The 13,901-nt window shown below is 33.3% G+C and overlaps 2 protein-coding genes across 14 annotated transcripts in view; one reads left to right on the plus strand and one right to left on the minus strand.

Annotated features, from left to right (window-relative positions):
- The window catches only part of SMARCAD1 (SNF2 related chromatin remodeling ATPase with DExD box 1), a 78,262-nt gene that overhangs the window by 45,867 nt on the left and 18,494 nt on the right, over nucleotides 1-13,901 (plus strand). For all 12 annotated transcript variants that reach the window (XM_072810235.1, XM_072810227.1, XM_072810231.1 and 9 more), the window contains one exon: nucleotides 8,920-9,119. In XM_072810235.1, coding sequence (XP_072666336.1) covers nucleotides 8,920-9,119 — 200 coding nt within the window. The remainder of the gene's footprint in view (nucleotides 1-8,919; nucleotides 9,120-13,901) is intronic.
- Nucleotides 1,594-13,901, minus strand: part of HPGDS (hematopoietic prostaglandin D synthase) — a 59,745-nt gene continuing 47,437 nt past the window's right edge. The window contains exons 7-9 of one of the 2 annotated variants that reach the window (XR_012023264.1): nucleotides 13,135-13,162; nucleotides 5,557-5,597; nucleotides 1,594-3,022 (exon numbers count right to left, since the gene is read on the minus strand). Coding sequence is in view for 1 of the 2 variants with exons in the window: in XM_072810238.1 (XP_072666339.1) it covers nucleotides 13,147-13,162 (16 nt within the window). In the remaining variant the exon portion in view is untranslated. The remainder of the gene's footprint in view (nucleotides 3,023-5,556; nucleotides 5,598-13,134; nucleotides 13,163-13,901) is intronic. The other variant, XM_072810238.1, reaches the window with a different exon arrangement.

Consider the following 13,901-nt stretch of genomic DNA (forward strand, 5'->3'; position numbering starts at 1 on the left):
GAATTCCATTTCCTATAAACAAATGTTATCCAAAATACTTGCATTTTGAGTTTTATAAGTGTCAGCAGTCAGCAAATTTTATTCATACAGAGAGATATAAGAACTCTGTCTTTTAAATTTTGCCTTGACTTTTGTGAGAGAGGGGACTTTTATAGCATGAATTGTATATAGGCCCTGCTGTGAAAGCAATATGGATGATTTTTTACAGCTTTAGAAGATGAAGTACCTCTTGAAGGTTTAGAAATTTTAAGGAAGCTTTATTCCCTACCTTAGGGAATAAAGTTGCTTTTATGGTTAATTTTATACTTGTGACAATCTGTGAGAGCATAAGTTCCCTTCATAAGTATTTTTAAAGTAGCAGGATGGGAGGGTTCCTGAATAGTGGTTCTAAAAAGCATTTTTTAAAAAATTAAGACATTTGAAAAATAAAGAAACACCATTAGTAGTATTTCGTAGCTTAAAAAAATAAAATAAATAAAGCCATTCGTTTTGCCTAAAGCCTTTATTTTTCCAGAGAACATCTGTCAAAGCAAGTCCTTTCAAAACTTGTTCGGCTTTGCCTGAGTGATTTATTTGTTAAAGTATTTGCTGAAGGGCTTTCTTGTTCTTCTTTTCTTCCTTTTCTTCTTTCTTTTAATCTTTAATGGTCTCCTCTGTTATTGTAGAGTCAGTTGCTCAGGCTTGTTGGGATTCTAATTTATTTAATAAGGAATGCAATTATCTGCACCACTGTGTTTAGTAACTGTAACTACTTGCCCAAATATCTCATAGTAAAAGTAAATTATACCAGACTTATATGTGCCAGATACCTTTAAAATCTTCAACTTAATGTGTAGAAAGCATATTTCCCCTACTAATTAACTGGCATAGTTTGAATTAGTTCTCGACACGAATTTTTTGTGGATTATGCACAACCTACGTAAATCTCCTATTGCATCTTGCCCCCTCTCTAAAAATTGAACACAAAGATATTTTTTGCTAGCCATTTATTTAAATGTTGGGTATTTTATGTAACAAAAAGTAAACTTGCTACTTCATCAAAAAACAGGGCTTTGCTGTCCTGAAAAATGTAAGTAAATGAAGAGTTTGGAAACAAACAGTTAACATTGACACATCTGTGAATATAATCTTTGAATTTTCATTTGTGTAGAACTTTAAGCTTTTACTTTCAGTCACTTTAGAATTTTCAGTGTAACTTTTTTTTTTATTTAGAGAGCAATTTCATAACTTAAAATCATCAAAGATAAAGTTAATATGTGCATTCTAGTGAAAAGGTATATATGATATACTCCTTTCCTATTCAGAAAGGTTTGATAATGTATCTAGTGAAACAACTTCAGAAAGAAACAAAAGAAAAAGCATTTACTTTTGTTTTCATAGCTACTGTTTTTAGAAATTCCTATGAGAAGTAGTTGAAATTTTAATTGACACTCAGTTATACTCTAATGAAAATTGCATATTAAGAACAGCATGTAAATGTCTAGTAAAATCTTAACATTATTGTTGAAGCTTATTTAGTCTTAAGGATTGGGGAATTTGTCAGAACTTTAAGTCATCAATATTTCATTTAAAAATGCATACCAAGCCAACAAATATGGATTAATTATGGTTTTTGTTAAAACTGAAGTCTGTAACATTGGTAGGTTAAATGTAATCACTAGTATTTAATTTTCTTAAAAAAACAATGTGAAAATTATGTTAGTAGTGCCTTTTAAAACAAAATTTGAAAAAATAAATAAAACAAAATTTGAAAAGTACATCGTTATTTCATCCTAGTCAGAGAATTACACTTTTTAAACATTAAATGCTGTAAGATATTCTGTGACCCTTACTTTACATGAGTAAAATTTATTTAAATAAATAAGTGCAGTGTATATGAGTGTTTATATTTGTAATTTTACACCTATTTTCTTTGAACCAGAATTTAAATATTGTTTGTCAAGTTTTCTTCACAATTTTTCCATCTTATTTTTCTGCTTAATAATAGTAAAGTATGTGTTTATTGTAAGAAACCACATCATTAAATCCTGTAGACCTTAGAAATACAGCAAGCCAATAATGTCAGTTTAAAATCTGTTAATGTGGTATCATTGGGATTTTAATTGTCAAATTTCACACATTTGATGGCATCAGTTCACCTACCACTTACTGAGTTTTTGTCTAACCTGTGTAAAGTAGTGTAGGGATGCTATTACATCTGTGATAATCTTACGGTGTTGCATCTTTATACTTTTACCAGGATGTAATAATGTATACTGACCAAAGCAAGATTCATGAGTAACTCATGAATAACTCAACCTAAAAACTTCTCAATATGTACATCTCCTTCCTTAACATTTAGGTCATTGTAAATACAGTTTTCCTTTATCATTAACCACACAGCCAAGGTTTTTGTTCATGTCAAAACACTTAGGCTCATTGTGTCTACTAGTAACTCAGACCAAGATTATCTTTTTTGCTTTGTTTTCCCAGTGATTATTGTAAAACGTCTGCTTAAGTTTGTCCCTTAAGGTTATTGTAAGATGTCTGCACAAGTTTGCAATGCGTGTTCCTTTCTGATAGGATAATTTTCAGTAAATTCAGGCTTTATTTTAAGTTTAATAAACATTTATAAAAAAAATTAGAAATGCATTTGCTTTGTCAGCTGCTTCCAGGTCTTTATAGCTGTGAATAAGATTAGGACTGTGTCCTCAAAAATGTTAACTTGTTAGGTGGAGAGTTCAGTCAGGTTTTAAACAATTCTCCCCTTCCTGTAGAAATTCGCAAATACTTATATTGTAAGAGTGACACACTGTGGCAGGAGAGAGGTACTTCAGTTTGTGACTTAAAAGAAAAAAGTCCTTAGAGTGATACTTGAGTTTTTAATCAAAGTGATAGTAATCAAGACCATATTGATACTCTTTTTTCCCCCATGTAATTATCCAGCAAATAGGAATTGTTTTTTTTTTCCTTCCACTCAGAAAAAAAAAAGCTTTATCATTTTTTGAGGAATGATTTTTCTTTGTCTAAAATAAAATAGTACCTGCAAGAACAAAGAAGAATGTTAAGTTAGCCAAAATTCTACCAAAGATACCCACCACTTAAGACTGTATTGAACAGGGATATCTGGGTGGTTCAGCAGTTGAGCATCTGCCTTCGGCTCAGAGCATGATCCCGGGGTCTGAGCTCCCTTTGAGGAGCCTACTTCTCCCTCTGCCTCTATTTCTCTGTCTCTCATGAGTAAATAAATATATCTTTTAAAAAAAAAAAAAGAACATCTATTTGTGGCATCCATTTTTATATGTATATTTCATATTATGTAAATAGGACCATGTTTTCTATGCTCATCAGTAACTTTAGATTTACTAGTAGATACAGCATTTATAGAATATTTGCATTTCTTGATCTTTTTTTGATGGGGCTAAGTCATTTATAGGATTGTTACATGCTTTTTGTCTTCAGAAAACCGTTAACAGTAGAGTGTTCTTACATATTTCCTTAAGTGCCGGCCTGTCTTTCTCTCAAACACACATAGAAACACACACACCACTAATGAAGATACTGTGGAATTACATATTGAGATTTGTCTAAGTTTTAATTTTTATTATTCATGTATTTAGATTAACAAGGTAAAGAATTCTACATGCTTACTCCCTCCAGAAATCCATATCCATCTCCTTCTCCAGCCTGTTTCTCACGCTGCAAATAACTGTTTTCACTTCTTTTGTCTAATTCTTACCACTTTCATATCTCTAGGTAATATAAGTACATTGCTATTTTTTATTTTTGTTTTAGGTCTTATCTGTTGATACGTCATTATATAACGCTATGGTGAGATTAAATCTCACTGCCAGTCTCACTTTACATGCCCATTTCCTATTCCCCAGTCCTACTAATAGAAGTTGATAACTATGATAATTTTGAAGATTACTTTTTAGTTATCTACATTGTTATGACTATATAAATGCTTTCCTTAGCTTCACCATGTAGTATGATGCATGGTTACTTTTTTTCCCATGCTTAGCATTTTGTTTTCTCTGCGTATTAGTTTTTTTGGTTTTTCTGTTTGCTTAGTTTCTATGTATTTTTTTTATTTCGACTCTAAAACTGTAGTTGTCTAAATTTCCCCTCAGCTTTTAGGCACTTCAGATATTCCGTCAGTTTCATCTTCCTAAGAAAATCTTTTCCGGGATCTTAATGATCTGCTCGGTTTACATTGTTTGGGTTATTGGCCTACTATTTAGCTGTGGCCTGGGGCTCTCATATCCCTGACATCCTGAGTAATGCTTGTTGTCTCTCTTGTGTTGGATCTCTTCTTCCTGAATTTTATGCATGCCCCTTTATCCCCTTGGTTCTGTGAGTACACACTAGGGTAGAGGTGGGTAGATAATATAGTGGAGCTAGATGGCCTGGTTTTGAATCCCATTTCTGACATTTTCAGTAATTTATCTGACCTTCAGCAGGTTCTTATTCTCCATTTTTTCATCTGTAAGTGGGGTATAATTATGGTACTCTCCTATGGGACTTCTAGGGTTAAATAAAGTAAATGTCCATTCAGTTGTCTGTTTCTTAGAAACTGTTAGCTGCAGATATCCACAATATTTTGCATTGCAAATGTTCTATGTATTACTAGTGAAATGCTAAGAAACTTGTTTTCTGCATATCCCCCATATCAGTGATAGCCATATTGAATAGAACTTCTTTGGATCAGTTTTTCATTTTAAAACTCCTTCTGGCCTTTAAACAGATTTATGGCTAGTTACATTAGCCACATATTATGACGACATTTTGCAGCCTTGTGGTAATTTGACAAATTTCTGTCCAGTGGGATGTAAGTAGAAGTATATTAGAACTTTTGGAAAATGTTCTTAATAGGATTCCTTTTTCCTGTTAATTGAGATGTCAGTATGGTGATAGGAACCCCCATGTAATGAGAATACAAAGCAACAAAGTAGAAAAATCCTTGATTGGGGAACTATCATACCAAGCACCAGAAGTGCTTCTACAAGTCATCATTTACATGGGAGAGAAATACACTTAAATTTTATGTAAACCCCTGATGTTTTGGGTTTACTGTTACTCATGACTAACCTAATCCTAACAGCTTCATCTTTCAGTTAAACTTTTTCCTAAAAAATCTGATGTTTTACATTCATGGAGTGTATCAGTACTAGATAGATTTAAATTCTAAACTACAAACAGTAATTTGGAACATCTCTAATGTTGGTTGGACTTATATGGGAAGCAGGGTAGGGACAATAGGAAGTTCCAGGGAGTCAAATTTTGACCTCAAAAATAAGCAAACGTCAAGTGCACTTAAAAAAAATAAAAAAGATTGATTGATTGATTGATTGATTGAAGAGCGATAACAAGAGAAAGCACAAGTAGGGGGAAGAGGGAGAAGTAGACTGCCCACTGAGCAGAGAGCTCAATGTGAGGCTCAGTCCAAGACCCTAGGACCATGACCTGAGTTGAAGGCAGACACTTAACCAACTAAGCCACCCAGGCACCTGTTAAGTTCATTTAAAAATCTTAGTAACCAATTCAGATGATGCATTATCTTGAAATAAGAGTTACCTTTTGTTCTCTTTGTTATTTCCTCTGCAAGAATTTCAAACCTAAAAATTAGAATAGTGTGGTGAAACCCCCATGTCCTCATCAGCAGCTTCAGATCCTGGCTGATGTCTGGTCTTGTTTCACCTATATCCTCATCCTCTTCCTCTGTCTCATATTTTTTTTTTAATTTTTATTTATTTATGAGAGAGAGAGAGAGAGAGAGAGGCAGAGACACACAGACACAGAGAGAAGCTGGCTCCATGCACCGGGAGCCCGATGTGGGACTCGATCCCGGGTCTCCAGGATTGCACCCTGGGCCAAAGGCAGGCGCCAAACCGCTGCGCCACCCAGGGATCCCTCTGTCTCATATTTTGAAGCAAATCTTAGAGTTCACTTTATCCATAAAAATTTAAATACATATCTCAAAAAAATTTTTCCCTAAACATAACTACTTTGTCACACCTAATAAAAATCATCAGTAATTCCTTAATATTAGAAAATATCCATTCAGTGTTCAAATTGTGTTCCTCATAAATACCATAAATTTTTTTTCTAAGTAAGTTTGAATTAGAATCCGTTAAATAAGGTCCACATACTAAAATTTATATCAGTCTTTTAACTCTTATAACTGTAGGTTCCCCCATCCATCTCTCTCTCTCTCTCCCATCTCTCTCTCTGTCTCTGTCTCTCTTCCTCTAATATCTTTGGTGAAGGAACTGGATCATTTGTTCTACTGTTTCCCTATCTGGATTTTTTTGCTTACACCTCCCTGATATAGTTTAACACATTCCTCTGGATCAGTATCTTCTGTAAAATTACAATTAGAAGGTTAAATGCTCCCACCAGTACCATTACATGACTGTTGATGTGTTCTTTCATCAGGATTCGTTTCTTTTTGTAATGTAAGTTTCCTCTCTAGATTCTGACATTATTGAATTGATCTTCTTTGGGCCAAAGTATTTCTTATTTCTGGCCTTATTACTCTGAAAGAACTTTCTAGATCCTAGATTACAATAGTTTCTTTGGGAAAAGTGCCCATGAAATTTTGTCCTTTCCCTTGTAAACTTGTAATACAAGTTGTTACACTTAAAATAATTTGTTGCATGTCTTTCCCAATTACTGTAAGCCATATGAGAACAAGGACTGTGTGCACGTATGAGGTGTCTTCACCAGCTACAGTAGTATGCCAAAAAATTAGAGTATAGTAAGTGGTAGTTTACAGAAAAAAACTTTTGCTTTTTTTTAAACTTTTAAGGTGGGGGATAAGTACTAGTGAAAAGAAGAAAACCGTATAGACTGGAATCTTAGCCTACTTTATGACCTTGGAAATTGAACCTTGGTTTATTCATCCAGAATTGGTGGATTGATCTGTGGTTATTGTGAAGATTTAATGAGTTAGTGAATAAAAGGCATCTAGTAGTTATATAAGGCACACAATATATATTTCTTCTTTATTTTTTGGTTATTATTGCTCTCTCACACATATACCACAACAGGCATGAGATCAATTTTTTGGTCTATAATTTTGGAGTTCCATTTAAAATTCTATTTATTTTTTAAAAAGATTTATGTAATTATTTTAGGGCGAGACCACAAGAGGCTGGGAGGGAAAGAGGGAAAGGGAAAGAGAATCCTCAAGCAGACTCCCCACTAAGTGCAGACCCCGACACAGGGCTCAATCCCAGGACCCCGAGATTATGACCTGAGCCAAAATTCAAGAGCAGGCTCTTGACCAACTGGGCTACCCAGAAGCTCCTAAAAATATTTTAATTAAAAGTTCTAATAGAACCTCCTTAAAATTTTCAAGGCTCTACTGATTTATATATCCTGTTGTTTATATATAAATCTCTTCCCTGGAAAGCACAAGGTGGAAGGTCACATTGTGAATATTGTTGTTCTTGTGAAAATGTAAAGTAGTGTGCAAATAACTTTGTATTTCATGGTGTCATTTGTGAAATGCTGTTTTTGTTTTGTTTTTTAACCCTGCAATATAATAATACCATGACTTTGGAATAGATTGGAAATTTTATTTCTTTCCAACTTTTCTAGATTAGATATAAGAAATGTATGTTATTATAATTGCATTTTGGATGAAATTATGTTAGTATATCCTATAAGTGTTGAATTTGTATTGAATTTGTATTAATTTAAGCTTCTCTGGGAACTTAGATATACTGTGATCACAAAAACTAGAGTTGTTAATGTGATTCTTATAACCTGAAAGAGTATGTTAAATAAGATGACATGAATCAAAATCATGTAGATTTATTTTAACAGTTGCTTTTACTCTGGTTTCTTTTATTCATTTCTGGATTGTGGGATTATTTTTTTGTTCAATAAGGATGTTTTCAGATAGCTGTGGGCTTTCTCTTCTTTTCAGTCACTAAAAGTATTTTTTTATGATGTTCTTCAGGATATATCTTTTCGGCTACTTCTATGTTAAAATTCTGTTAATAGCTTTTACATGATGAAATATTCAGTGTCTTTTTTGAAGATTTATTTATTTTGGAGAGCACATGTGAGAGTCAGGGGAGAGGCAGAGAGGGAGAGAAAAGCTCAATGAGACTCCCCACTGAATGTGGAACAAAGCACGGCTCCATCACAGGGCCCTCAGATCATAACCCAAGCCAAAACCAAGAGCTGGATGCTTAAACAAATTGAACTACTCAGGTGCCCCTCAGTGTCTCCTTTAGAAAAATAAATACAAATACATTTTTGAAAGAAATTCTTTGAGCTTTCACAAAAACCATTTATACAAGTGTTGTATTGAAATTGACTTTTTAAAAAAGTTTTACCAGATTATTGAATTGGGCATAGTTAACTTTTGATTTATGCTGTATCTTTCCAAGTAATAGTCTCAGTTTAGGAGCAGAATTTAAGTGGCAAATAATAATTGGGGTTTTAAAAGCTCAAGAGGTGGTACTTTGATAATAAATAGAGAAAAAGTATGTTTCAGGAAGATTATAATCATATGGTAATATTTATGGGAAATAACAAAAATGGAGGCAAGATAATCAGGTATACAGTTATTATATTTGGTGCCATTTGGTGATAAAGACGAATGTGAGATTTTAAAAAGAAAACTTCATAGGAGATATTAATGTTTACTTGAGAGTTTCTCCTATAAGAGAACAGCTAGTAGGGGCAAAGTAGCTTGAGATTGTGCATTTTGGGGAGAAGGATACATCTTATTTTAATATGGTGAGTTTGATTCATCAAAGAGAAACTTGGGAATTCAAATGTAGACATGAAGAAACAGATTCTGTTAGCACTTGATTAAGGTCATTAGTAAAAATTAAAAATTTTTCCCTCATAAAGAGATTGGTACTGGATTTTTACTTACTAGATCTAAACTATTAAATTATTTTTCTTCTTATGCCATAGTTCACAAAGATGTCCAAAACTAATGGCTTATCAGAAGATTTGATATGGCATTGTAAAACACTGATCCAAGAAAGGGATGTAGTTATAAGGCTTATGAACAAATGTGAAGACATTTCAAATAAATTGACAAAACAAGTTACCATGCTCACTGGAAATGGAGGTGGATGGAACATAGAACAACCTTCCATTCTAAACCAGAGGTAATACATGTTGTATTTACCTATTTCTTATATTTCTCAGCTGTCTAAAAATTCTGAACTTATTTTCTTATTGTGCCTAGGGGACTTAAGTGTGTAAGTTGTATGAAAACTAATGTTAGAAGGGAAGCCCAGGGTTTCCTGTAATGACACATAAGTGATATAGGAATTGTTTTTTTATCATAACCCCCTACTCCACGAAGGGTATCTTACTCCATTATATCATTTTAATTTAGAGGGAGCAAATGTTATGGTCTTACATAACCTATATTTTCCTTATTTGGTAACACAAGTTCCTGTATGATCACAAAAACTGAAAAGGTGGACAGTATGGTGCTTCAGAAAGTCAGCTGCTTAATTGCATCAATGAAAAATTTGTCTTAGAACAGTTTCTTTTTAGTTGTGAATAAAATGAAATGATTAAAATATCCTTTATCTGTTATTTAATGTTTTAAATGCTTTGAAAAGTCCATATTTTTAAATCTCTTTTTGGAGTAGAAACACATCAAAAATGAAAAGGACACTTACTAAATAGATTATATTAAGAAAAGATTATAAGAAGTATATTTCCCCAAAACTGCTACTGTCAGTAAAATGTCTTGTCGGAATTCTTAGAAAAAATTAAAAAAAAAAAAAGACTTCTTAAAAAAATAGACACTAAATTATTTTCAATAAAAAATTCCTGCAACAACCGGTACATATTAAAATGGCATTTCATTATTATGAACACCCCCATTTTGCATGGTGTTGGGATATTGGGATGGGGAGATTATTTTGAACTTCTTATAAAAGTTTATTTTTAAGTGGTTTGGGGACTCAGAACTATTCAGAATACTTCCTTCTTAAGAAATGTATAAAATTGTTTACTGTGATAATATAGTGACAAAAACATGGAAACAATCCGATTCCCAAAGTCAGAGAATAGTTAGAATGAATTATGGTATGAAGAGTTAGAATGGATTATATGGTATATCCATGCTATGCAGTGTTATGCAACATTAAAAATGATTACATCTGTTCAGAATATTTCTGATAGATATTTAATAAGGTTAGCACTAGGGTCTTATTAAAATTAATTACCTTGGTTTTATTTACTTCTAGTATTTTTCTAGTTAATGATCAAAGCATATTTGCTGATCATTGGTTAATTAAAAGCAAGATACGGTTACTGGCCTTTAATAGTAAGCTACAATCTTTTCTGTGCCCTTCTAGGGTGCTATGGGATGGTGTAGGGAAACGTGATGCAGTTCCCACAAAGAAGCTCTTTTCTCTGTTGCATAGAAAGAACTATGGCCATGTCAGCAAATTCATCTCCTAAAAGTGTAGTTGGAGCTGCTCCTCGTTCTACAGCATTGGATATGGGGAGTTCTTCACTCTACAAGACTTACCCAGTTGAGTCTACTTTATCATAATTTGGATTTTAAAAAATCAAGTGCTTTATTGCATTACTTAAAAAATTTCTCTTAAACCCACAACCAGAGTCCTGTTACTTGTAAATAGTATGATCAGGTAATAAACTATACTTTCCATTAGGCTGAGGAATTTTTTGATGAAATATTTAATAGATGAGAAAAATAATTTTTTTTTAAAAAAGCGCTTATTGGCTCTAGCCCAAAATATAACTATTAAACATCTGTGTAGATAGTTTCTTTAGACTTTATTTAAATCCACTTTTAGGGGGTGAAATTTGTTGTCTGGTTTTTTTCTTTTAGCCAAGGTGTAAGAGTTACACAAGCAGTTTTACTTGGTGTACTGGCCAGGCATCATCACTACTTAGCATAGAAACATACAAAGTAGTTTCCTTGCCTTGGGAAAGGATTTATTAGCACAGAGGAAAATGTTAAACTATCCTCCTGATGACTAAACTATCCTACTTTTCTTAACAGAACCAACTCTTTGTAGGAAAATTGTTAACTGTTTTCTTACTACAAATTTATATGAATTATAACAGACAAAAATTGCCTCTTAGAAATAAAGGACATACAGACATACCCAAATCCTTAATAAAGTATTTGCAGAGGAAAATAAGATGTCTTGCATGTATCTCAAAGCCATTTGCATTCATAATTTTTATTTTAAAATGTCAAAACTAAAGATGGCCCAAAGTTAAAATAATACAGTGAGAGAAAAGAGAAAAAATTATTCCTGCTGTTAATATATCTATCTCTTAAACTTTAGCTATTTATCTAAAATTTATTGGCTTTAAATTATTTTAACTGAAGAGATTTCTCAGGTGTTCAGTATAAAATATATTTCATTATATGTGCCCTGTCTTTTCTGGGCTAAATCTGCCCAAGGATATTCTTATTTTGTTTGTTCTCAACTTGATAGGATAGTTTTCTATCCTGCTCTAAACAGTTTCTTTTTTTTTTTTTAAAAAAAGATTTATTTATTTATTTATGAGAGAGAGAGAGAGAGAGAGAGAGAGAGGCAGAGAGAGGCAGAGACACAGGAGGAGGGAGAAGCAGGCTCCATGCCGGGAGCCTGACGTGGGACTCGATCCCGGGACTCCAGGATCACGCCCTGGGCCAAAGGCAGGCGCCAAACCGCTGAGCCACCCAGGGATCCCCTCTAAACAGTTTCTATGAAGCCATTTGACAATGATGTGAATGCAGAACAGTACTGCAGATGTGATTTGACCAACTCAAAGTATTATAATGGAAAGAAATATTTTAGTGGTTTGGATACTACTGTTAGTACAAGCTAATGTGGTACTGTTTTCAGCAGCTATGTGTCCCTAATCTTATTTCATATGAACAACTTGCAGCAAGTCTCGCTAGACTATTTCTGCATTTTAAACTGAAAGTTAGCATATTTTATGGAGTCCTGTTGTTTCCATTTCAGGCTTTTCTCACCTTTCAAAATAATTTTGATACTAGGTTCTCTGGCAGGAGATTTAAACCCAATTTAATTTTCACTCTGAAAAGAAACCAGAACTCTGTCTGGAAGGATTTTTTTTCCTCACAAAGCAAATAACCAAAATAACGTTCTGTCTCATTTTCTTTCATGATCCCAGAAAACTTAAAATCATTTTTTTCCTTAGTAGTATGAAAGAAAACCTTTCAGTTTAAAGATATTTATAGTCTGCTAATGAGAAGAGAGCACTTAACTAATTTAGAAGGCCTGGAATGTAGTTCTTGTCATTTGGGTAACCCTGATCTGTGAACTGGTGGAGTGCATATGCAGTCATGAAAATTCTTAGAAAATTATAGAAAGTCAAAATAAATGTAATAAATGGAAGGTATGATTGTACAGCATCTAAATATTAGACTCTGCTAGAGAAAGAATACAGCTGCCTTGTTTTAAAACTTTGTTATAATAAGTGAATTGGATTTAAAATGTCTTTGTCAAAGTTGCATTTTCATTGATCTTTTTGCATTCTGAAAAAAGGATCTGTTGATGGGCAGCACCTTTGGGATACTAAGCAACAAAAAGTTACTTGTAGCTTAGATAAATCCAGTAGAGAGCACACACACACACGCACACACACACACACACAAGCACACACACAGAGATACTTGTATTTTTTAAAAAATATTTCAATATAACAAAGCTATTTAATGTCCTTATCATAAATAGCCACCAGAGCTGCTTTATGATTATGGATGAAACCATTTTATTTGATTGAAAAATTCTGTATAGTAGATGCTTCTCAAAATTTCTAAACCACTTTTTAAAGTTTTATGCATAGTGAAGAATATTTTAACAGTTATACTAGTTTCTCAATATTTCTTGGCTATTCGTGATTGACACTGGGATAGCATGCTGGCTCTTTAATGCATTAGTAAATGTGCTGTGTCTACGTTATTTTCATGAAATGGGAACTTTATCTGTGGTATGACTAAGTCCTTGGGAGGGACTCAAAAATAACTCCGTTTTGACCATAGAATGGGTAGGTCAGAGGGAGAGAACTTTTTCTTGTTTCTCCTATGTAAAACGTCTGGATCAGACCTGGATTGAATACTGCCACTGCAGACATGGGTTTGAATCATTATATGACCTTGGGCAAGTTACTTACCTTCTCTGAGGCTCAGAGAGGATCCCATCTGTAAAAATGGGGATAATGGTATTATTTACTTTATAATGTAGATTAAGTGAATAATCCATATGAAGCCCATAGCATTATATCTGGAATAGAGTAAACATTCCAATATTAGCATTTATTTTCGCCATTATTGTAGTAGAAAGAATTCATTTGGATCTGGAAATTAAATATATATATGATATGTTTTATTTATTATTACTTTATTAGCAGCAGTAGAAATTACATTGGCCAAGAAGGCAAAGATATTTTTAAAATGAACTGCAGAGACTTCAGTAAGAGTGCTAATCTTTTTTCCTACCAATACTTTTAATTATTTGTAATGAGAAATGTATAGATTGCATTACCCCATAGTTGAAACACAGATTCTGATTTAAGATGGCTTTCTACCCCAGCTCTTTTACAGCTGTTCTAAATAAGGTACTGATTTTAGAATTTGGCCCTTTAACCATTTTATTATATCATATCTATGTCCAGACCCCTTCCCTGTGTGCAGATAGGATGTGAGTAATAGGAAATTAAGGGGATGGGTTAAAAGCTGGAGAACAAGAGGTGCATGGCCTTATCCTGGCTTTCCATCTTAATATGGGAAATATGCTGACCTAGTGAGTATGAGAATAAACTTCCAAGTGAGATAGACTTTAGTTAAAATCTTAGCCTTCCATAAAACACTGTAGCTGTGCAGCCTCAGGCAAATTACTTAGCCTTCAGCTTTTCATCTACTTAATGATAAAAGTCAGTCT

This window comes from Canis lupus, chromosome 33 (genome assembly GCF_048164855.1).
Source record: "Canis lupus baileyi chromosome 33, mCanLup2.hap1, whole genome shotgun sequence".
Taxonomy (NCBI): Eukaryota; Metazoa; Chordata; class Mammalia; order Carnivora; family Canidae; genus Canis; species Canis lupus.